Genomic DNA, 24,009 nt, shown 5'->3' with positions numbered 1-24,009 from the left:
TCTCATTACCCCATAGCTCACATGGCAAGATATCAGCTAAATAGGTTCTCATGGGCAAAAAGAAATAGTCTCTTCCTTCAGAATTTGAAAAATAAGATTCTTAAGGAAAGGGGAATGGGGGTTAGAGTTGCCATTTGTCCTGGAAAATCCTGGGTTGAAGGGACCAAAAATGTCCTGGCCAGCTGAAGCAGTAAATCCTGGATTTCTTAGGCCAATGGGTAGGTAAAAATGTGGCAGTGGTGATGAAGCATGAAACCTGCTTTGTGGGATTTCAAGACCCTCATCCCACCACACAGATTTTGGCTGCTACTGCACAGGCGTATCATTGCCACCTTATTCTTCCATTCTTCCCTGTCTTTCAACAACAGCCCCAAGAAGGGAAAAAAAAGGAAAAGAGGTTACTAGAGATGGTCTTGTGTTGTGTCATGATTGTGTCAACAGCTTGAGATTGGGCTAGGCAGCACAGTGGAACTTCACTTCCAAACAGCCTGGAGAGAGTAAAGAGAGTTCCGTTACTCTCTGGGGCTGCTTAGAACCTCTCTTGACACCAGCTTGGGGAGGCGGGGAGCAAAAAAGAGCTCTTAGCTTGGTCCTGGTACTGAGGTTGAACCATAGTGGTAGAAAAAATGCAGTGATTAATGGGCTGAATTTGCATAATCAGAATACAAATTAATAACATGCATAATTTCAATAATTTGTATAATATGTAAATTAGATGCTCAGGTATGAGGGACTGGAGTATGACAACCCTGGTGAGAATGGATGAGAAAAAAAAATAGATGTGGACTTCTATACTTAAAATCATCTATGTTTTTAATAATGAAAAGCTGGTTTCTCAGCTAAACATAAATGTGGCTTTGCTTCCATTTTCCATTGATGAAAGGGTGGCTAATAGGTGACAGCTGGAGGAGAGTTTCTCAGATTTGCTAAAGGGATTACTCTGCTTCCCTCCTTTTCTTCTGATGCAGCCTGTTCTCTCAGCATCTGTTCTGTGTATGATAGTTAAATGGATCCTTCCTGTTTAGAGGCAATATATCTATGACTACATTTGGGACTGACGACAAGGAACAATATTTGTGCCATATGTGGTGTGATTCCCCAATTGTCAGTTTCTTTTCAGACTTAATAATAAGAACTTTCTTTTATTCTGAAGATACCAATTGTGAAGGATCCAAGTTATGCCTATTCAGTCTTTTTGAAGAAGAAAACAACCTTCTTCTATATAAAGACTTTGGCCTGTTACAGACTGCCAAAATAAAGCTGCTTCGGGTCTCTTTGGAGGTGATGCATGCATCCTAAGCATCCGGAAGCTGCACGAAAGCTGCACTCCAGTGCTTAGGAATGGAGTGTGGCTTTGGCGCGACCTCCGGACTCTTAGGACCCATGCATTGTTTAAACGGCATACCTCCAAAGAGACCCGAAGCAGCTTTATTTTGGCAGTCTGTAACAGGCCTTTGTGAGCTTTTGCATTGTGGCAGCTCAGCTAGTAAAATGGTCAGAGCTACTCATTATTTTCATAGTATAAAAAGTTATAGTTTGTAACCATTATGGAAAAATTGCCTTACAATATTTTATTAAGCAAAGGGGAAGCTGAATCCAATGCATTTTATTTAAGTCAATATCCTTTTATACATGTTAATAATAATGAAAATACAGATATTAGCATTCAAGATACATAGAGTAAAATGGTTAAAATAAGTGTAGTTGAAGGAGGAGGATTTATTTGGATATTCTTTGGTGATGTTTTTCTTTTAAGTATTAACTTGTATTATTATAATATCAAAGTTTATATGAAAGTAGAATGTTTGAACAAGAACCAGTTCCACGAGATTCTTTTTCTTTTCTCTGTTGTATTAATTGTTAAATGAGTGAGTGAGTGAGTTTATTATTATTTTCACTTGAAGTAATATTTTAAAGTTCAAATACAACTATAACATAGATTTTAAAATACAAGGAAGAATTGTTGGCTCTTGCCAAATTTGGAACTGATATGTTAAACGTAATAAACGTGACATTTTCTGTTTTGAGTTAATGTTGATTAAAGTCATGTTTTTAGCTCTTTAATGTTGTTATATTTTAAAATGTTGAGCATTGTATAGTATACACACAAATTTTGCTAGTCCCTGAAAGAGTCCTGTACTGCAAAGAGTCCTGTACTGATGATGATTCTCCCATTATTGCTGCTGTAAAGTATTTTTTATTCTTTCCTATTTCTTTTAAACCAGAAGTGGACAAAGTGTAGCCTTGGGGCTGCATGTACCCACCTCCCACTGTTTAAGCCCTCACCCACTGAGATTCCTTTATTCTGCTCCCTTACCCCACCTCAAGAGATAGAAAAAGTGAAGTGCTTTTCTTGTAAACATCCAGGAATGGCAGTTCACCTTTTAAATAGCCCCTTTGCATCTGTTAACATCCAAAATATCCAACATCCTTTCATGTTGTTGTGTGCCTTCAAGTCATTTCCGATTTATGGCAATGCTAAGGTGAACCTATGACAGGGTTTTCTTGGCAAATTTCTTCAGAGGGGGTTTGCCACTGCCATCCTCTGAGGCTGAGAGCGTGTGACTTGCCCAAGGTCACCCAGTGGGTTTCATGGCTAAGTGGGGATTTGAACCCTATTCTCCAGAGTCATAGTCCAACACACAGTTATAGTGCTATGATTCCATTTTAACTGCCTTGGCTGCATCCTATCCTGGGATTTTCAGTTCAGAAAAGGTTACTTCAGATTCTCAGCCAGAGAGCTCTTCTAGTGCCTTATGAAACCTCAGGATTTCACAGGATGGAACCATATTCCTATAATGGTGTGGTGTGAAGCAGCATCTCACCTATGGACACATCTGGTTTCCTCCCTTAACTCCTGTTTGTAGTGATCCACATGATTTCCAAGGGGATCACAGAAACCTAGACATATCAACATTGCCCACCCCTGTTTTAAAACCAAACCATAGCCACATGGGCAGCTTTTGTGGTAACTAATAACACTCCAATATCTCTTCTGTAAGTGTGAATATGTTAATAAGGCAACACAGTGCTTCCTTCACCTCCCTTCCCTCCCTTTTTTTTATTTTGAAAGAGGCTTAAACTCCAGCCATATGGACACTTTCTGTAATGCTAGTATTACTCAGGGAAGCCTCCTGGCCCAGTTTATAGTATTGTTAACAAGGCTCATGGATCATGTGTGTGTTGTACCAGAAGCAGAGTGATGGCTTGTGTGCCTGGCTAAACAATGTTAGCACTTTCTGGGACATGATTACTTTTACAGAAGCTGTCCAAACACCTAGAGTCTGGTATGAATGAAAGAAAATAATAGTTTTGGATGGCGGGGTCTGCATGGCTGGGAGACCCTTCAGAGAGACTTCAGAATATTTTTAGATTAAAATTAAACTCTGCTAAACTCAGTGCATTTTCAAAGATAGCCAATATAAATCATGCAAATGTTTTACCTGTTAGAATGAAGTCTCCAAACTTTGGGGGCCTTATTTAGGTTTCTTTTTGTAATAGTTACAATTTCATGTGATTGCACACATGCTTACTTAGAAGGCAGATGCTGGATTTCAAAGAAGCTTACTTTCAGGTAAGTATTTGTAGGATTACAACGTTATTGTGGTGTAAACCTTTACATAGAATAAATTCAATCAAATGCATAAAGTAGGCAGCATGGACACACTAAAACATCCCGGGGGGGGGGGGGGACCTGTTGCCTTTAGGTATATGCAACGTCATATCATATTCCTCATTTTAGTATCTCTTTCTGTTAAGGTCAGAAATACTCTGCTTTTTATGCTTTTTTAAACTTATGCTTTGCTCTGTTATCTTTTTGGGAGATTATGATGAGATGGGATGAGAGAAGAGGATAGCGACTAGCTGAAATTTAATTCTCACAATGCCATCTGCTAAATGCTTATAAAATATATCTCCCTTTCCTTTTTGCAGAAACGTCAGTAGAGAGCTGCTGCACACGTGGGTATGAGTGGGCAAGTCAAAATAGAGACTGTAGTTCTCTGCCATTAAATCCTGATTCCAAAGAATGCAGGTATTCCTTAGTATAATGTTCTTACCAGTTGTCTTAGTAACATTTAAAATGTCCCTGTGGTGATGGTACTGGTTTTGAAGCTGAATGAGTTGTATTCTGTGTTTTTTTCCTGCTACAAGTTTCCTTTATTTTATTGAAAATCTAATTTCAAACACAGATTTGGGATTTGATGACATATTAATACTCTTAAATTGAAAAACGGTGTCATCTAAACCTATCCAAGAACAGGACTCTCAAAAGAACCTTTTTTGGGGGGGAAATATGTTATCTTGCTTTCCTCTTTCTGTTTTTGAATGTTTAATTGTTGATGTCCTCGCTTCATTTTTTTTAAGTATGGAAAGAATGTGTTTTGCAATCATGTCTGTCACTCTGAATTTTTGCGTTTATATTGGCATTAAAATCTGTCTCCTACACAAAGTAGTTGGCAGATAAAATGTACTTGCTTTAGAAGTTGCTGGAAGAATAATAAAAATGATGAAACTGAGGGCAGGGAAACGGAAATCACATTTCTTCATCAGTTTGTAAGTATTATGAAAGGGTACATCTGATAATGTGATACTGTAGCGTAACTCTTTATCAGAAATGATTTGGTAAGAGAAAATAAATTGCAGTTCTGTACACCAGGGGTGCACAAGTGCTGCCACTTGTACATGTGACACATTTATTACATACAGTTAAATAATATATATAAACAAAAAAATGCATGGTGGGTGAAAATATTGGCTTTTGAGGACCAGTGCTCCAGCTAGATAAGTGGGGATCAGATCACGGCCCACAGGCGGATTATGTGTTCATGGGGATTGTTGGAGATCAGGAACTGGATCAGGTGAACTAAGACTAAGAGCTAGTGGTAGAGAGATGGTCAAGGATGAGCCACCGTCATGTTCCAAGGTGCAAAGCAACGTAACCTGCTGTTACATGGTCAGACAAATAGTCCAGACCACATAATAAATTAAACAAGTAGCTTCAAGCTGTGTTTTTTTAAAACTTCTAAGAAAGCATTAATGTCTCCCTTATTGGGACCACTATATTTGAGTATATATCCCCTCTTCCATTTTCTCAAAATCCTCTGTGAAGGAATAAAAAACCAAACAATTTCTGTTGGTTCCACTGGAGGGCTTTTTTCTTTTTAGTCTGTGCAGGATTCAATTTAACCAAAACACCTGGGAGAAGGTTTAATCTTCTAACTACATGAGCCAGCCCCTCTCTGGATTGGGCTCCAATCCAGCAGGATTACACTTACAAGTGAAAAAGAAAGTAGAATTCAGCTTCACGCCACTTAATGTCCTGTTGTTTATGTTACTTAATGGCCAGCTAAGCTCCTTTTGGTCCCTCAGATCCCATAGTCCTGGTTGGACTGATCTGTTGCAGTTCTAGGTCTCTCCATCATATCTGTGACCCTGAAGCATAATAGTGTTTGAACTAATATTCTGGTAGATGGAAGGGTGTCTCATTATAGTACAGAGTAAAATTGTTGTACAGAGCATTGTTGTCAGCTCCCAGTTCAAATCGCTTACTGCATTGAAGGCTCAGAGGATGTATTTTCTTGGGTCCTCTGATTCATTTATCACAGGGCAAAGGATCTATATAGTGTTCTCATCTCCAATTAGATGGAGTGAGCTGTATTTAAAATGATATCTGCACTTAAATGCTCCTAAAGTTTTTTTATGAAAGAAAAATATTTATTGTCCGTTGTTGACATTTATACTCCACTTTTCTTGCGCCTTTTCTTGGCATGCATGGCTGCCTTCCTCCCCGTTGTATCCCCAGTAGACTGTGAAGTAAGATTAAACTGAGAGATAGTGGCCTGTTACAGACAGCCAAAATAAAGCTGCTTCGTGTCACAGTGGAGGTATGGTGTTTCAATGATGCATGTGTCCTAAGAGTCCAGAAGCCACACCAAAGCCACACTCCAGTCCTTAGGGCTGGAGCATGACTTTGGTGCTACTTCTGGACTCTCAGGACACATGCATCATTGAAACACCATACCTCCATTGTGACTCGAAGCAGCTTTATTTTGGCTGTCTGTAACAGGCCAGTGAGTTTCAGGGTTGTGTGGCACGTCAAATCTGGACACTTTAATCCAACAGTCTAACCATATTTTTAATTTGCATTAAATAAACATACAGTGCTACCTCGGGTTACGAAATTAATTCGTTCCGCCGTTCCGTTCGTAACCCGATAATTTCGCAACCCGAAAAGGCTTTCCGTTAGCGCTGGAAAGCCGCTAGCCGCGTTTTCGTTTGAATTTCGCGCCGAAATAAATTTCGTAACCCGAAAAAAATATCGTAACCCAGAACAGTTTTTTCCAATCTAACTTTTTCGTATCCCGGAAATTTCGTAACGCGATCATTTCGTATCCCGGGGCACCACTGTAATTCAAAATCAAATTCATCAAAAATAGTAGTAGTAATAGTAATAATATTTATTTATTTCATTTTTATGCCATCTTTCTCCCAAAAAGGGACCCAAAGAGGTTAAAAAAAACACAATTGTTTAAAAAACTATTAAAATAATCTGGTTAAAACAGTATAAAATTAAGATTAAAACATACAAAATTTAAAACACACAATCTATTACTATTACTACTAGTATAATATGTTGTTGTTGTTGTTGTTGTTGTTTGAATGCTTTAATTCCAAGGTCTGGTACAGGAGAGTGAAGATCCCAAAGGTATTTCTGATTTGGAAAACAGATAAGCTGATATATTTAACTATGGTTAAAAGACTGGGAGATACTACGTATTCTATATCACTGTGTCATGGTATGATGAGCAGTAGTTGGCCAGTTATGGTTTGCATTAACAACAGCTAGGAATTACATCCTTATGGCTCACAGTTTCCTATCTCCAACTGGAAGCAACGGTAAACCATATTTTCAATGCACATGTGAGAATAATCAAGCCATTTATGTTTGTACCAACCAAGCAAGAGAAATGTTGTATATTTTGTCTTGAGTGCTCAGTTGCAAGGAGTTGAGCAAGAAATTAGCATATCACCGCATTCCTGAAATAGCTTACTTACTTACAAGGAACATGAATTCTCTCTTGCTGGACCGTTCTATATCTATGTGGATGGAGGAGAGGCTTACATGTTGGAATTGGTCCTTTTTGTTGTACTACTGATTATAGTTACTTAGAAGAAATACTATCATGCTGACCTTCTCTTTGAATCAGAATGGCCACAGGAGTTCTCTAGAATTAACATTTACACTCCAAAGCTGGGGGGGGGGGACCGCAGTAAACAACAACAACAACATAAAAATAGTAATAAAATAAAAATCTCAACTAGCTCTTCAAGGAAGGAGATTAAACCAGGCTTCCTGGGTGTGAACCAAGATCAAGTTTAAAGCAGAGTGTAAAATTGGGTCTTGTTTCCAGGGCTTTCACTTCTCTGCCACAGTGTAGACAGTTTGGAAAAGAGAAATATAATAGTGGGAGGAAAAGAAGGGATGGAATGGCAGGGTAAAAACAGTTGGACACCTTGCCTGGTTACTGTTTCCTTGCAAATGGTTCCCCTTCTGTCTTTGCTGCAAAGAAGCAGTAGCCCAGGCACCCAGGCATGTGTTGACTTTTGGCTTTTTTGTCTGTTTCTGACATGGTAGTTTCCTTTTTGTAGGGAGAGTATTTTTATTCATTTTTAATACAGTCAGCCCTCCTTATCCATGGATTGAAAATATTTCAAAAAAGTATAAATTCCAAATAGCAAACCTTGATTTTCCATTTTATGTAAAGGACACCATTTTACTGTGCCATTATATTTAATGGGAGTTGAGCATCCATGGATTTTGTTATCTATGGGGATCTTGGAACCCAACACCAGTGGATAACAAGGCCCCACTATATATGAGAGCATTCAAAAATATAAGCACACACTTGAATGCTAAAAGTCATACATCATAGAAATATCTGGTACATTTCGTTGCTATTTATGTAGCTTGGCTGCCTTTTGAACCAATGGTGACTCAATGAATTCACAGGGAAGGAAAATTCAGAGGTTGTTTGCCATTGCCTTCCTATCAATTGTAGCCTACAGAACCCTATATTCTTTAGTGATTTCACATTCTGGTACTAACCAGACCTGACCCTGCTTAGCTTCCAAGATAACACAAGATCTGGCACTTTACGATTGTTTATATAGAATATAAAATAAGAAATTGAGCAGGCTGGACTATGTGTCAGCAGGGCCATGTTAACCTGTCATCTAATAAAGGTATAAAGATCCATTAGGCCATATAGTTAACAATATATTAAGACTGAGGGAGGGGGCAATATTGCTGAATGAACCTAGGAATGCTGCCTTTGTGTGATTCTTTTCTCTCTGTTCTATTTACTTACTTGTAGCATAGCCCAGCAGCAGTGCTGTCTCAATCAACTGGAAGAGTTACACTGTACAGCTGGAATAGATATTGCCAGTAAGCAAGAAGACTGTGACTCAGATAAGAGCAATGCTACCTGTGAAGACAAAATAACTAAAGTAAGACTGGTTGTCTTAATTTTTTCCTCTGAATTTTACGTCTTAGTCTTCCTCACTTTGGTTTAGTGGTTTTCAGACTGTATTCCTAGAACTGAAGGGTTCCTGAGGAAACAGATTGGGGTTCCTCAACAGGAAAGTGGGTAATGGAGAAGACCTGCCTATCATTACTCATGTTCTACTGGAGTTCATGGACTAGTACTGGACAGAGCCTCCTCATTGGTCATATTGATTGAGCCATTGTGGGAGCTGTAATCCCAAAACTATATTTTTCTTCAGTCTATGGTATTCTGTACTCCCTAGGCCCAGGGCATTTAAGGGAGCATTCACACTATGAAAATAACCTGGTGTGAAACCAGGTTATTTCCTTGGCATTCACTCTTGTTCCAAATGCACTTGCTGTATTTTGTGGGAGGGCTACCCCAAAACCCACTTAACCCAGGATATTTGATACAGGGTTTTTGTCCTCATCTTTTTGAAAGATCCGCATTGCCGCCCATGTGAATGTGCTATTGAATCGATTTGGAGGGCTTTGAATTGAAAGGAAGGGAAGGGGTTTCATATGGAAAGGTGGATCATACATATCCCACCTGACAATTGCCCTTCTACCTGGGGTAGCTTCTTTCGCCGCTCCCCTCAGCCCAGGGTGACCAGGCATGGGATTGGTAGGATGGCCATAAATCAGAAACAGGGTGAGCAGATGTACTCCTTTTCCAGGACATGTCCTCTATTTCAGCCAGGAGGAATTCCAAAATGTCCCCCAGTTTATGTTTGGGGGGGGGGGTTACCACTGCTCTGTGTGTGTGGATGGGTTTTGCCTTTGTTTCCAATTTATGGCAAACCTACAGCCAGTTTTCTTGGCAACATTTCTTCAAAAGGGGTTTGCCATGGGCATCCTCTGAGGCTGAGAGACTGTGACTCGTCCAAGGTTGTGTGCCTTCAAGTCATTTTTGACTTATGGGCTTATATCATGGGGTATTCTTGGCAATGTTTCTTCAGAAGGGGTTTGTCATGGGCATCCTCTGAGACTGAGAGAATGTGACTTGTCCAGTGGGTCACCCAGTGGGCTTCCATGGCTGAGTGGAGAATCGTAGTCCAACACCCAAACCACTAAGCGGTAAGTTCAACTTTATCTCAGAAGCACCTGGGGTGTGTGCAGAGGAATGGTTTTTCTCCCGCCTCCTCCTCCTCCTGCCAGTTTGCCTGACTCTTATGTCTCTGCAAGGTACTTTTGTCCCCCCTCCCCACACACACAGGTGCACACACTCATGAAAATGGGGGGAGAGGGATGATGCAGATCATTTAACTATTTTAAATAACAACGATGGCATGTGTGAAAAGCAACAGAGTTAATGCCTCTGAGAGATTTGGTAATCCAAAACATAACCCAAAGCGTAATTACCCGGTGCTGGAGGATGGGACTTCTGGGGGGAACAGAACTTCCAGGGGCAGGGACTTCCAGAGATGGGACTTTCCTGGAGACAGCTGAAAGCCCAGGAGGGGAGGAAGAGGAGGAACAAGCACAGAGGGAGGGGAGGCTGCTGAAGGCCCAGGAGGACAGGGGAAGAGGAGAAACAGATGCATGCCTGTTCCTCCTTTCCCCCACCCTCCTGTCTCTCTGTGTACTCTCATAAATGGCTTTGTGTGCCAAAGAGGGCACGTGTGCCATAGGTTTGCCACCATTATACTGGACTGAAAACTGCAGGTCTTTAAAGGCTGTATAGAAGAATTTCAGCAGGTATTGCTTCTCCCTCAAGGAAATAAAGTAACAACTGCTGAAATTCCCTCTTCTACACAATCATTTAAAAATACAAAATCCCTCTCTAGTTTTCAGTCTGGCAGCACTTGTCAACCAGCCTGGCTAGTGCAAACTATGAAACCATTGTATACATACAGAAACACTTTGTAGATTTTACAAGTCTTTGTATTTCTATCCGAATTGTTTTCAGACAACAAGAGACCTCTAGTGGCAGTTGCTAATATATTATTAGAGCAATATTTGCTCTGAGGCCGATGATGATTGGGAATTCGGTTTTGCCAGCTCTTTTTTTTTCCAAATGAAGGAGCTAGATGTCAGGCTGCTACAAAAACTGTTAACAATATATAAGGCATCAGTTTTGCTGAAACTAAGCATGCCTTCTGCTTGGTACCTTGCTAGGCAACTGTCTTAGAAACATATGACTTCTAGCATAGGAAAAAAGGAAGATAATACTTTGTCACTTCCATAAATTGGCAGTGGAATAATTCAGATATGATATTCATCCTAGATATTATAGAAAAGAAAGGAGAAGGAGACATGAGGCTGCTATTGCAATGTCACTGAAATGTCCAAGTTCCTGAAATGGTGAGGTTTTCAGGAACAACACTCTAGTTATCTTTTGAAAAATGGTTATACACTCCTGACCCCAAACCCACCCCCCATGGGGCAAAATGTGCAGGGTAATAATGACATCAAAATGTGGACAGATCCAGCACAGCAACATATCATAGTAACAAATACCTGCATAAACTTTGCTGGAGGACACAACGTTTGTTGGCAAAAAGGTCACAGCATTTGCTGTCTACTTAGAATTGAGTGAATGAATGAATAGAGGGAAAAGAAAGAGATCAGATATTGTTCTGACAAACCAAGAACAAAAATATATAAGTTCATAACAGACATGTTGGGGCCTCATTGACCAAATGCAGGAGTAAAGCATCATTCTCTAGCTCAGACTAAGGTCTGAAACAGATGGGCATACAGGGGCAGCTTTTGGCTGATCTGGAGGTATGGTGTTTACACAGTACATGCCCCCAGAGGGACCTGAAGCCACACTAAGGCTACCAAAGGCAGCCCAAAACCAGCCCCAGAAGGAGCAGAAAAGATCTGCTCCTATTTGGAGCCAGAGGAGGAGGCACCCTCAGGGCTGCAGCATGTGCTTGCTGCGGCCCCTAGGTGATTGGGCTCAGAGCGGCTTCTAGTCGCTCCTTCCTGCCCATCTGCTTCACCCCTAAATAATCTTCAATGAAACAAATTGAAACAATGGCTGACTGGTTAGTGAACCTGTATGTAAAAGCCATTAGTTCAATGGGACCTACTTTAGTGGATGTTGCAGTCCATGAAAGTTTATGGCTGAATGACACTTAGCATAAAACTCTTTAATCCTTCAAAGAGCTTCAGGTTACATCCAAAAGGAGGAGAAAGGAATGAAGTGAATCCAGAGAAGAGGGATAGAAGGGAATACACATTGCTATGACTCATTCGGAGACCATGTTGGGAGCTTGAAAAAGTTAATTTCTTTGATGCTGCAGTTACCACATTTCCTCTGCAACTGGCGATTCTGTGGAGGTTACAGTCCAAAAAGCAACACTATCAAGCTCTCACCACTGTCAGTGTTACCTAAGCTGCCAATGGGCCTTGAAGACTTTTCTGTCCTAAATTGCTTTTAATTAGCATTTTAATGCTCTGTAGTTAACCACCTATCTTTTATTTTCCCCTTTGTCTGATCACAACATGTTTATTGCCTAAACTGCTGCTGTACTATTTTTAGACTGCAGTTTTATAGATTGCAATTATGTTAGAATGAATTTTCTGTTTTCAGTATGTTCTAGGTGTGAATTGCATTGGGAGCTTTGAAAAGCAGTGTATAAATGTTCATATGGATCTTAAATGAATAGAAAGCTTTCATTACTACAGAGTACCACTGTCTTATAAGATGGAACTAGAGTGTCACCTCTACTGTATGTTATAAAGCTCTTTGGTAATGTGTCAATTGTGTTTTGGCAGAAATGCTGTTACTGCTGCTTTATGGGGAAGGTTGCTCAGAAGCAAGGGAACAGCTGTGAACAGAGTCTGTTGATGGGATACCAGTGTGGATTGGTCTTCAGGGCTTGTTGTGTTGAGGGACAAGAAAGTGCTGATACTTTAATTGTTGATGGTCCTAACAAAGAATTGGGTAAGTATAAACGAGAAACAACTTTCTGAGGCAAAACCTTATATTTTTTAAATGAGTTAAGGGAGAATAGTTGCAGATTGTCAGTGAGGTGGTTCTGGAGAGTTTGAGGTAACTGAGGACTGGCTTTAGATTTCTCTGTTATCCAAGCCAAGAAGACTATCGTCTTGATGGCCATGTGTTACTTGCCCTGCTCCTTCAACAGTAACAGTGGGGAAGACTCTTTTGGGATATCACCAAGAATTTTCAAGGTACTTAGGCTTCTTAGAATGCTCACACATATTATCCTAAGATTCAGTTTCCCTACAGATGCCCTTCCCTCATTTGCCACCTTCGGGAAACTTTCCATAGTTTGGTAATCTGAGGAACCCTCAGAGCATCTATCCAGTATGTCATCCACATTTCAAGGGTATCTTAAGGTGAACAGTTGATGGCCAAGTTGATTGTGCCCTCACTGTTCCTCCCATTCCTTGGTGCTGTGGAAATCCATGCAATTCTCTGATGAGCCGTTTATCTTTCAATGAAACTTGTTTTTCATCATTTACAATGAATTGCTCAAAACTCTTTGTTGAAGTCACTCTTGTCAATCTGTGTGTCGTGAGTGAATGTAGGACTGCGTGTACTGTTATAAATCATCTTTGTGGTGTGTGATTGTTCCCATGTTCATATGATATCACTAAGATTCTGTATAAAACATCTTGATACATACTGTTGTGGAGGTTGTGTTCTCTTTCACTCCTACATTCTATAGATTACACTTTGTATTATCCACTTGCATTTTGAAAAGTTACAGTCCAAGCTATCACCTCAGGACTGTACTACTTCATTCAGAAGCATGCAGAGACTAAGGGTATAAACTGGCAGCTGATGCTGGATAGAAGTTATATGCTAGGGATGGATGAAAAATTCATTTGGTTTGTGTGTTTGTTTTGTTTAGAATTTAGCCAAATTTACAAAATCCTTCATAATTGAGATGAAAAATATCCATATTTTCCATTTTTAATTTGAATTTAAAAGAATTAAAATATGCAAGAAAGCAAAACTGACAGATCATTAGTCCACACAGGGAAAGAACAATGAGTGCTTAACTCTTTAAAGTATGGTGTATTCAGCATGTGAGAGTCAGCATGCTGTAGTAGTTTAACTGGACTAAGACTACAGGGGATTGGTGGTCCAATCCCTGCTCATCCACCAGACTTTGAGCAAGTCACACTCTCTCAGCTTCAGAGGAAGGCAACAGCAAATCTCCTCTGAATAAATCTTTTCAAGAAAACCCTAGGACAGGGTTGCTGTAAATCAGAGCTAATCTGAAAGCACACAACAGCACTGCAATATCTAGCCATGTGGTGTTGCTGAATTAGGTTTGCAACTTATTTTTTTATGGCAAGCACTTCATCACAGCTGCATGCCAGGCAAGTACAACTTAGCCGTACCTGTATTGTGAATAGCTATAGCTGTCGAATTTGTTCTGTAGAGATGAGTGAGAATTTTATTTAGGTTTTTCAACACATTAAATTCACAGATTTCTTCCAAACTCTATGGTAAAAATGTGAATATGTTTTTTAAAAAACTGAATATATGAGAAGACAAAGCACAGATTAATCCATCCCTTCCATGTTGTACGTTTGCTCCTCCCCATAATAAATAATCATATGAATCTCAGGTTTAAAACAAACTAATAACAAAAGATAATGCAGATGAAGATGATGTTAAAATGATAGACTAATATGTCCCCTTCCCTCTCAATCTCTATATCTGCTTTGTTCTTTAGATTCAGTATCACCAGTGGAGGTTGACCATGAAGATCATTATCTTAATGATCGTTGCAGAGGTGAGCTAATTTGTACTGGGGAAAGTGGGGAGGCAGAGACACAACAGCAACTTGTAATGTCAGTTTGTGTATTTGGGGTTGAGGTGAGACATGTATTAAAGGTTTCCCAATTCACTGTATATATACTAGTTCTATATAGTATAGACAGTTCCTAAGACTAATTCTTATGCATTTAATTAAATATCCTATAAAATTAATTTTGTTTTTGTCTTCTCTTCATCAATCAAGTGGACTGTGAGGAACATATTTTTATTGTCCTATTTACAAATTCTCAATAAAGGTTAGCTGTACCATTACTGGAAGTGTCTGCAGATGGAATTGATCCAGTCCAAGGCACTTTGCCGACTGAAGCAGAGCTGCAAATTTCACTGTCCTCTCCTGCCCCACACATTTTCATGCCTTGGCCAGCCAAGGCTTACCAAATTATTTTGGCACCTGTGACATGACCTTCTCTCAAACCTTAGGTTATCTTTACCTCCTATCCACAGGAAGCCCCTAGTCATAGACCACTTGCCCTGCATTTACCTTATTAACACTGTTTTGAAGTGTGTAAGGGCTGGGGTCCCAATTATCCCACAAACTAGTTCAGTGTTTCAGAAGGTTGCTTGCCTTTACTCTCAGTAGGAATAACAAGCAGACCTGTCTATTCTAGTTGAATCGTGGTCCCCTCTGGACTAACTGAACTGAACTACCTAGCGACAGTGGCATCACCAGGGTGGTGCGGACCAAGTGACACCACTGCTCCTCAGACATATGCCTTTGGGCAGAAATGGGCTGTGGTGTTTGCCTGTGTCCTTTTAAAATGCTGAAGAAATGTGTGAGTGGAATGAGGCTTAATAGGATGAGAAAAGAAAGGCCCCAGAATTTTATTTTATTTTTTTAATTTTTTAAAATGCTTTAAAAACATCACATTTTACCCAATTTTCACTTCAACCACAAGAAATTATGTATATGTAAATGCATTTAGTAATAATAATAATAAAATTTATTTTATATCCCGCCCCTCTGCGAGACGCAATCATGGCGGCTTACAACATTAAAAATATACATTCCCAAGCCATCATTCCCATCCCCCTTAAAATACAATTAAACAATTAATTTAGGCTGTGTGTATGACATTGCAATGTAAAGGTAATTTTGCTAATTGTTTATGTTACAATTACAGTACATTCATCCCTCTACGTCTGCAGCTTTGGTTTTTGTGGATTCTGTTATTCACAGATTTTATTAATATGTTCTCTCAGGAATAATTAGGTCCTCCAGTGCAACTCTGTGGTCAACTGAAGGACCTAGAGATTCCTAGACAGAACACTCCACTAGGCATTGTAGCTCCCCCAGCACAGTTCTGTGGTCAATGTATGGCAGATGTTGACAATAGAGTTACACTGGAGGACTTAGAGATACCTAGAGAGGTGTTCTTTCAGGTAAAAACATAGTATTTTTGATATTTGCGGCTTTTCCACATTCACGGGGGTGCCCCTAACCCCATTGAATGTGGAGGGATGAGGGTATTACAATTACATTCAGTAATATACAGGACTCAGATTAATGAGTGACATTAGTACAAAAAATATTACTAAGGATTCTGTACTGGGTACTCTGGCAGAAGGTCAATGAAAGGCAGGATGGTGGTGGTGGTGATACCATAGTTACTGCCCCAGGTGATGCCAAACCTAGTGACACCACTGCCTAGCGATTTCATCACAGCACCTGATACAGAAAACCTTACAAAGGCTCCCTCCCTGGTAGCAAAAATCTAGTGGGAATGAATCAGTTTAACCATTTTCTGTCTTTCCATAACCACCAAAATCTGTTGCATGAGATATCTGCTTCATTCTACTTGCCTTAGGCTGTCTCTCACGCTGAACAGAGTGATTGTTATCAACTGCCTGTACGAAGCAGCAATGTTGGCTGAACTTATCATCCCAAATTCTTAGTTTACTCTAAAGCAATAATGTGAACTCGGGGTACATGTAATCTGGACAGAACAGATTATTCTGCTCTGGTTTTGAATTTCTGAATTATTAATGTTATAATTTTATGAATTATTGATTTGCTTCTTCAGAAGATATTACAGGTCAAATGGTTTTCATGACAAACCTTTAGAAAGAACTGTATATATCTTGTGCTATTGTTCCTCACAACTATCTTTTGTTCTGTAGGAGGTGGTCCTTGCACCCAGCAATGTAGGGATACTGGTAGCAGTGTCCTCTGTTCTTGCTTTATGGGGTACCAGCTTCAGCCTGATGGCTTCACTTGTGAAGGTAATGAATTGTTGTTGTTTGTTTTTATTTCTTTGCATGCTGAGAAATACTACAACTAAGATAACCAGCAAGAAAACAAAACAAAAAGACACCCATTAATCCATAGTTTAGCTACCAGACATACTTATTGTTACTTACTACAAGGCTAGAACCTTGTTTGTAGTGGAGCAGTAAACTTGTTTTTCATTTATAGTCTGCAAGTGGGAGTTCACATAACTGATTTTTTTTTTAATGAGAAACAGCTTCTATGCATTCCTGTACATAGGAATGTGTGCTCCAGTACAGCTGGAATACTCAGAATCATTGATATTAATAAGTTCTGCACAGGATGCATTACATAGTTATCCAGAGACCAATTATTTTATCATATTTTATTTATATGTTGCATTTCTCCCAGATTAGGGCCCAGCGCGGTTCACAGACAAAATAGGTTAAAAACTTACCAATACAATTTGAAAAACAATTAAAATAATTTCATTTCAACAGTATAAAATTACATTAAAATACAAAAGTTAAAAATACACACACCCCAATTAGAAGGCTCCCTGAGGATTTATTTTTTTTTTATTTTTTTTTAAAGATTTTATTATTAAAAATATAAGTTCACATAAAAAAAACATTACATACATCCACATTGACATACACTTTACACATTTACAAAACACAACACAAATCGCTACTCTATCTTAGTAGCGAATAAACATAGACTGCCTTGTACGTAATTTGGTTGAATATTCTTAATTACTTCCAAGATAGATTTCCAAACCTTCCTTTGAAGCTTTTTATTTATTTCCCATATCCAAGTGTAAGTTTTGTGTCAACATGCTTCCTATTTGCCTAGAAGCGATAGTAATACATTTCTTACTTGTTTTAAAAGAAGCTTATTATGAGACTGTCTATAATGCTTACAGGCTTCTAACCTAAAGTATTGTATCTCTTTAACCATTAGAATTCTTTCTTAAATCACATGTAATCTAATATTATGATCATTATTCAAACGTAAGAGAAGGGAGGAAAAGAGGAAAGAGAGGACACATAAGCTAAATTAATATCCTTGTTTCCATCTTCCATTCTTGTTTTATTTTCTTTTTTCTCCTCTGTATTTTATTACACATAGCCAATCTTCTTCAATCTTTTCCCTTGTTTTCCCTCTCATCAGGGCTGTTAATATATCCATTTCTATGGCCTCGTAGAGATTTGAAAACCAGTCTTCTAACTTAGGTGACACAGGTTTCTTCCATGATTTAGCGAAGCTAATCCTTGCTGTTGTTACCATATACAATATGATGCGCTTGTAACTCTTCTCTTTTCCGAAATTTAGATCTGGAATCATGTTTAATAAGAGGAGGCAAGGGTCAAATGGGAGCGTACAGTCTAAAATTTCACACATTGCTTGATGTATTCTTTTCCAGAATTTTTCCGCTTCCTTGCATGTCCACCACATATGTAGGAAATTTGCATCTTTTTTATTACATTTCCAGCAGGCAGCATCTTGTTTTTTATATACTAAATTAATTTTATGCGGGGATATGTACCATTGGTGCAACATTTTTATGAAGTTCTCTCTATAATTCTGGCACAGTGTAAATTTATTGGAGATTGAGCAAGCCTTTTCCCATTTTTCCAATTCTATAACTTTCCCCAGATCCTGCGACCATTTTATCATAATATGTTTTACCGTTTCGTTTTCGAGATCTCTACTTTTTAGCAATTTGTAGTATTTGGAAACGTGTTTTGTTTTCTTATCAAAAATAATTTCATCCAATTCATTATAATTCATACTTATTCCCATGCTTTTTGTGTCTATTTTGAATCTCTCTGTCGTTTGTCTATACGTAAACCAATCCTTTATTATTTCTTCCTCTTGTAATTGTTCCAATGATTTTAGTTTGATATCCCTTCTTCCTTCTAATATTGCCTTATAAGTTATATACTTGTTTTCATGGCTTATTTGTGTTCTTTGCCAAAAGGCTTCATGGGGTGATACCCATGATGGTAACTTGTTGTAAAAAACATCCCTAATTTTAAGCCATGAATTTAACAATGCGTTCCTCACGAAATGATGAGAGAAGTCAATATTTTCTTTCTGTTTTCCATACCATAAAAAGGCATGGAATCCGTATCTCAGTTTGACGCTCTCCAGGCATAACAATCTTTTGTTCTCTAGTTTAACCCAATCCTCTATCCATAGTAGACAGGACGCAAAGAAATATAATCTTAGATTAGGCAGGTTACAACCTCCTCTTTTAGGATCATCTGTTAATATTTTCCAGCTTATTCTTGCTTTCTTACCAGACCATAAAAACTTGGAGAGTTCTCTCTGCCATACTTCCAAGAAGCGCAAGTGTGAAATTACCGGCAGATTTTGAAAAAGAAACATAAATCTTGGAAGGATGTTCATTTTAATGACAGCTATTTTGCCCAAAAGAGAGAGTTGTAATCTGGTCCATTTCCCTAGATCTTTCTGTATTTCCTTCCAGGTTCTTGAATAATTATTGTGGAAAAGGTCTATATTCCTTTTAGTTATGTTTATTCCTAAATATTTTACTTCTTTTTGAATTTTATATCCTGTTAGTGCGACGAGTTCTTTATCTTCTTTCTGTGATGTATTTTTAGTCAGTATTACCGTCTTTTCTTGATTTACTTTAAAGCCTGAGACTCTTCCATATTCAATCAAGATTTCTTCTATGTATTTTATCGATGTCTTAGGATCTTCTAGGTAAAGAACAATGTCATCTGCGAATGCTCTCAACTTAAATTGATATTTTTTTAATTTGAATGCCTTTTATTAACTGGTCATTTCTTATTTTGGTGTTCAGGACTTCTAAAGTCATTATGAACAGTAAGGGTGAAAGCGGACACCCCTGTCTTGTTCCCCTTTCAATATTGATATTGGAAGTTCTTTCTTCGTTAACAATTATTTGAGCTTTTTGGTCTCCGTATATGTTCTCAATCCACTTCAAAAAGCTCTCTCCCATATTCATTCTCTTAATGGTCTCCAACAGGAAGTGCCAGTTTACACGGTCAAATGCCTTTTCTGCATCCAAAAACACCATGGCCATTTTTTTTTCATTGTGGTGTTCAAAGTATTCAATAATATCAATCGTTGTTCTGATGTTGTCCTTTAGATGCCTTCCAGGAAGGAAGCCGCTCTGGTCTTCATGTATTATTCTACCTAGAATCCTTTTCAATCTCTCTGCTATGATGGAAGAGAATATCTTATAATCGACGTTGAGCAGAGAGATCGGTCTATAATTCTTGACATCTTTATTATCTTTATTTTCTTTTGGGATCACAGATATATAGGCCAGTTTCCAAGAGTCAGGTATCCCGTAAGTATTAATTTCGTTCAAAGTCTCTTTCAGAGGATCTATCAAGATCTCTTGCATTTGTTTATAATATTCGGCTGTAAAGCCATCTGGGCCAGGTGTTTTATTGGGTTTCAGTCTCTGTATTGCTGTTCTAATCTCTCCATTAGTAAATGGTTGGTTCAGTTCTATCTTTTCTTCCTCCTCCAATTTTAAGATTTCCTGTTTGTCTAAGTAGTTACCTATTTCTTTTTTTTCCTGTACCGTTTTTAAATTTTCTTTATATAGGGTTTCAAAAAATTCCTTAAAGGCATTTAGAATATTTTCCTGATCAGTCAATTTTTCTCCTTTATACCTTAGTTCCGTCGTAATTTTCCTTCCACGATAATCTTTTAGTTTACTTGCCAGAAGTTTCCCAGTCTTATTTCCTGATTCAAAGTGTTTTTGTTTGGCTAATTTTAATTTTCTTTCTAATTCTTTCAAGGTTATTATTTTTAATTGATGTTGTATCTCTTCTACTCGGTGTTTGAGTGCTATGTCTCCTGTTCTTTTCCATTCCTTTTCTGTAGTTCTTAAATCCTCCGTCAATAATTTCTCTTCTTGTTTCTCTTTTTTCCTAAGTTCTATTTGCATTTTTATAATTTCGCCTCTTATTACGGCTTTCCCTGCGTCCCAGATGGTTTTATTCGCTATTCCTTCTGTTTTGTTTTCCTTAAAGTATAATTTCAATGTTTCTTTGATCTTATCTTTGGTCTTATCATCTTTTAATAAGTTATTTTGTAGTCTCCAGTTATATTCCACTTTTTTTTCTTTTAGCTCTAAGCTTATGGGGTTGTGATCCGATGCTCTTTTCGGGAGGATATCCATATCTTGGATTAGTGGTAGTAGATTTTTCGATACATAGAATAAGTCAATACGCGAGAAGGAGTTGTGACTTTCGGAGAAAAAGGTAAAACCCTTCTCGTCTCTGTGCTTGAGTCTCCATACATCTTCTAGGGCGTTATCTTGTTTCAATTCAAAAAAAGTGAGTGGTAACTTTCCCTGATTTGGTCTTATTTTTTTCCCTATATTTGATTTCCTATCTATTATGGGTTCGGGGACTGCGTTAAAGTCGCCAAGTAGTATGATATTATGGTAGTTAGTATTTTTTATTTGTTTATTGATCTCTGTAAAGTACTTTTCTTGATTTTCTGTAGGCGCGTATATTCCTATCACTAATATCGTCACTTTTTTAAATTTAATTTCAACAGCAATGCATTGGCCTTCGTTATCTTTAAAAATCTCCCTCGCTTGATATTTTTTGTTAACAAAAATTGATACTCCTTTTTTTCTTTTGGTTGATAGTGAAGTGAAACACTGGCCCAATTTGGGATTTCTTAAGAATCTCTCTTCCTCTTTCTTAATTTTAATTTCTTGGATACATGTAACGTCACTTCTCAGTTTTTCTAGGTGGTGAAATATAATACTTCTCTTGTATTTTGAGTTGATTCCTTTTACATTCCAAGATGTTATTTTAATAGGCATCCTACTTATATGAATAAGTAATGAAATACGTTTAAATTGTCTCACGCGGTGAGTTCCTTCACTTTTTTTTTTTCCACCCCTTCCTCCCCTTTATCGATTCTCTTTATTTATTTATCCTGTATAATGCAATTAAAAAAGGAAATCCTTAAAAAAAAAGGAAAGTAAAGGAAATTATTACTTTAATTTGAGATCCGTTTAGGTCCGTTTAGTGGGAAGGCTCGTCAGGTCTCAAAATCAAACAAGAGGTTGTGATTTTTCGAAGGCGATATTGTCTCAACTCTTAATTGTTCTTTGGGGTTTATATTATCTATTCGTTCTTCTTCCTCTATATCTGAGTTATTTTCCTCCTTTTCCTCGTGTTTTTTCTCTTTGTTATATCTCGGTCTCCATTCTCTTGGTTGTGTTGTTTTTTCCTTATTTTTATCCTCTTTCTCTCTAGATTCTCTTCTTAATTTCTTCTCCATCTCCCGCGCTTTCTCCTCATTATCTATTCTGTATCTTTTTTGGTTGTAGTAGAATGATAATCCCTCGATGCGTTCCCATCTATAGTTAATGTTCAGGTGTTTAAGAATTTGGGTCAATGTTTTATATTTAAGTCTCGCCGCTAAAATTTGAGGAGGTAAATCTTTAAAAATTTTTATTTCTTGGTCCTCTACTATAAATTTTTCTTCGAAGTTCTTTTGTATTATCTGGTCTCTAATTTTTGTTCTTACTAGACAAGTCACAATATCGCGCGGCATCTTCTTTTCTCGTGCTTGAATCGAGTTCACGCGAAATAATTTATCTATTTCCTGGTCCATCGTCTCCACAGGTAATCCCATATATTTAGCTAAATCTGGTATCAATCTTTCCGCGAGATTTTCATTGCTCTTTTCCGGAAGTCCTCGAATTTTGATGCATCTGTCTCTGTATCGCATTTCATTATTCCATTCAGTGAATTGTTGTTGCTCTTGTTTCTTTAAAATTTGCCTTGAGGTATTTTCTAATTCTACTGTTCTTTCTTTTATTTTTTCTACCTCTTTTTGAGTGGTTTTGATATCAGATGTCATCTTCTCCATTTTCTTTCCAAAATTATCCAGCTCTTTTTTAAAATCTTTTCTAATTTCCTCTCTCGTTTCTTTGATTTCTCCTCTGATTTCTTGATTCGTTCCTCTCAAATCCTCTTTCATCTCCTGGCGTAATTCCCTCATCTCTTGCCTGATCTTTCCTACTTCTTCAATTAAGTGCATTATTGGATCTGTAATTTTTATTGTGCCCTCTGAGGATCCTCTTCTTTGTATTTGTGATTGTATTTGGGTTTGAATTTGGGGTTTTTTGCTGGTTGCCATTTTTTCCTGCTCTTCCAGTTTCTCTCTCCTTTGCTTGGATTTTCTGGTTTCCATCCAGAGGAGGTAAGCTTCTTTTTCCCACAGCCTCAAGTGCAGAAAAACAGGGGAGGATCCTTTCAGGCTCCGTCCTTTTTGTTCTTATAAGTTCCTATTTTCTGCTTAACAAGAAGCACTACAAACAGGCTTTACACAATTCAAGAGCACAGTTTGTGTTGTTGAAATGCTATAGCCAGCGTTACTTTGACTTGTTTTAAATTTTTCCACGTCTTGTTTTGAGGGATAATTTCTTCTTTGTTGTATATTATTATTATTGTTGTAATTGCCAAACATAGGTTCTATTTCCTTAGTTCTTTCTTACACCACTACTCAAGTCCCCTCCCTCGTTCCTTCCTCTCCTTCTTCCCCACTTGATGTACTCACAGTCCTTTTAATTTCTTCCTCCTTTTGGTGTTTATGTCCTCTGTATCCCTTAAATGTCACTGTCTTAGCATCCGTCTCAAGTCAATTTAGTTTGTAAATTCCATGCTCTTTTGCGACAGTCTTGTTGCTTTACTGCGGTCTTTACTGCAGAGCCCGCGTTTTACTCCCCTTCTCCACCTTTCGTCTCCGCCTTTCGTCGCGTCTCTCCCTCCGGAGGTTATCATCGGCTGGAAGCGAGGGGAAATCTCTTCATCTAGGTTGTGCCTCTATCTTCCTCAACTCTTAAAAGTACTTTTAATATTGAAGCTTGCTGTAAGCGGGGGCGTTTCTGGTCTCGGGCGCGCCCGAGCAACAACAGCGGGAGGCTTCGGTTTTGCGGTTCCCTTGGGAGCGCCGCCTCGGATTCAAACCTTCATGGTGTGTCTCCTGGCATCCACGTCTTCCTCAAGGAAACCCCCGGCAAACCACTAGGTAACCCCTCGTCTCAGAGGCAGTTAAGGACGGGTTGGAGTAAGTCCCGTTCCTCCAAGAACCGCTGTTGTAGGAGACCAGGTCTCGGAGCTCTCGGACCTGCGTCCTCCTTCAACGCCTCCCTGCCCGGAAGTCCCCTGAGGATTTATTTTATTTTATTTATTCAAGGATTTATATCCCACTTAGCCTCTGGTGGAAGGGAGTTCCAGAGGGTGGGAGCAGCTACTGAGAAGACTCTCTTGTGTCCTCACCGAGGGAATATCTAGAGATTCCCAGAGAGAACACTCCACTAGGCATTGTAGCTCTCCCAGCACAATTCTCTGGTCAATGTCTGGCAGATGTTGACTATAGAGTTGCACTGGAGAACCTTGAGATTCCTAGAGAGGTGATCTCTCAGGTAACAGATATTTCCTGATGTGCTTTCAT

At 38.5% G+C, this 24,009-nt stretch overlaps 1 protein-coding gene across 2 annotated transcripts in view; it reads left to right on the top strand.

Moving 5' to 3' along the window:
• The window catches only part of FBLN1 (fibulin 1), a 65,778-nt gene that overhangs the window by 20,311 nt on the left and 21,458 nt on the right, over positions 1–24,009 (top strand). For both annotated transcript variants that reach the window (XM_042466676.1, XM_042466677.1), the window contains exons 2-6: positions 3,934–4,033; positions 8,376–8,508; positions 12,272–12,440; positions 14,209–14,268; positions 16,431–16,532. In XM_042466676.1, the coding sequence (XP_042322610.1) occupies positions 3,934–4,033; positions 8,376–8,508; positions 12,272–12,440; positions 14,209–14,268; positions 16,431–16,532 (564 nt within the window). The remainder of the gene's footprint in view (positions 1–3,933; positions 4,034–8,375; positions 8,509–12,271; positions 12,441–14,208; positions 14,269–16,430; positions 16,533–24,009) is intronic.

The sequence above is a fragment of the Sceloporus undulatus genome, chromosome 5 (assembly GCF_019175285.1).
Source record: "Sceloporus undulatus isolate JIND9_A2432 ecotype Alabama chromosome 5, SceUnd_v1.1, whole genome shotgun sequence".
Lineage (NCBI taxonomy): Eukaryota > Metazoa > Chordata > Lepidosauria > Squamata > Phrynosomatidae > Sceloporus > Sceloporus undulatus.
The sequence above is the reverse complement of the archived record's forward strand: the minus strand, read 5'-3'. Positions and strand labels throughout refer to the sequence as shown.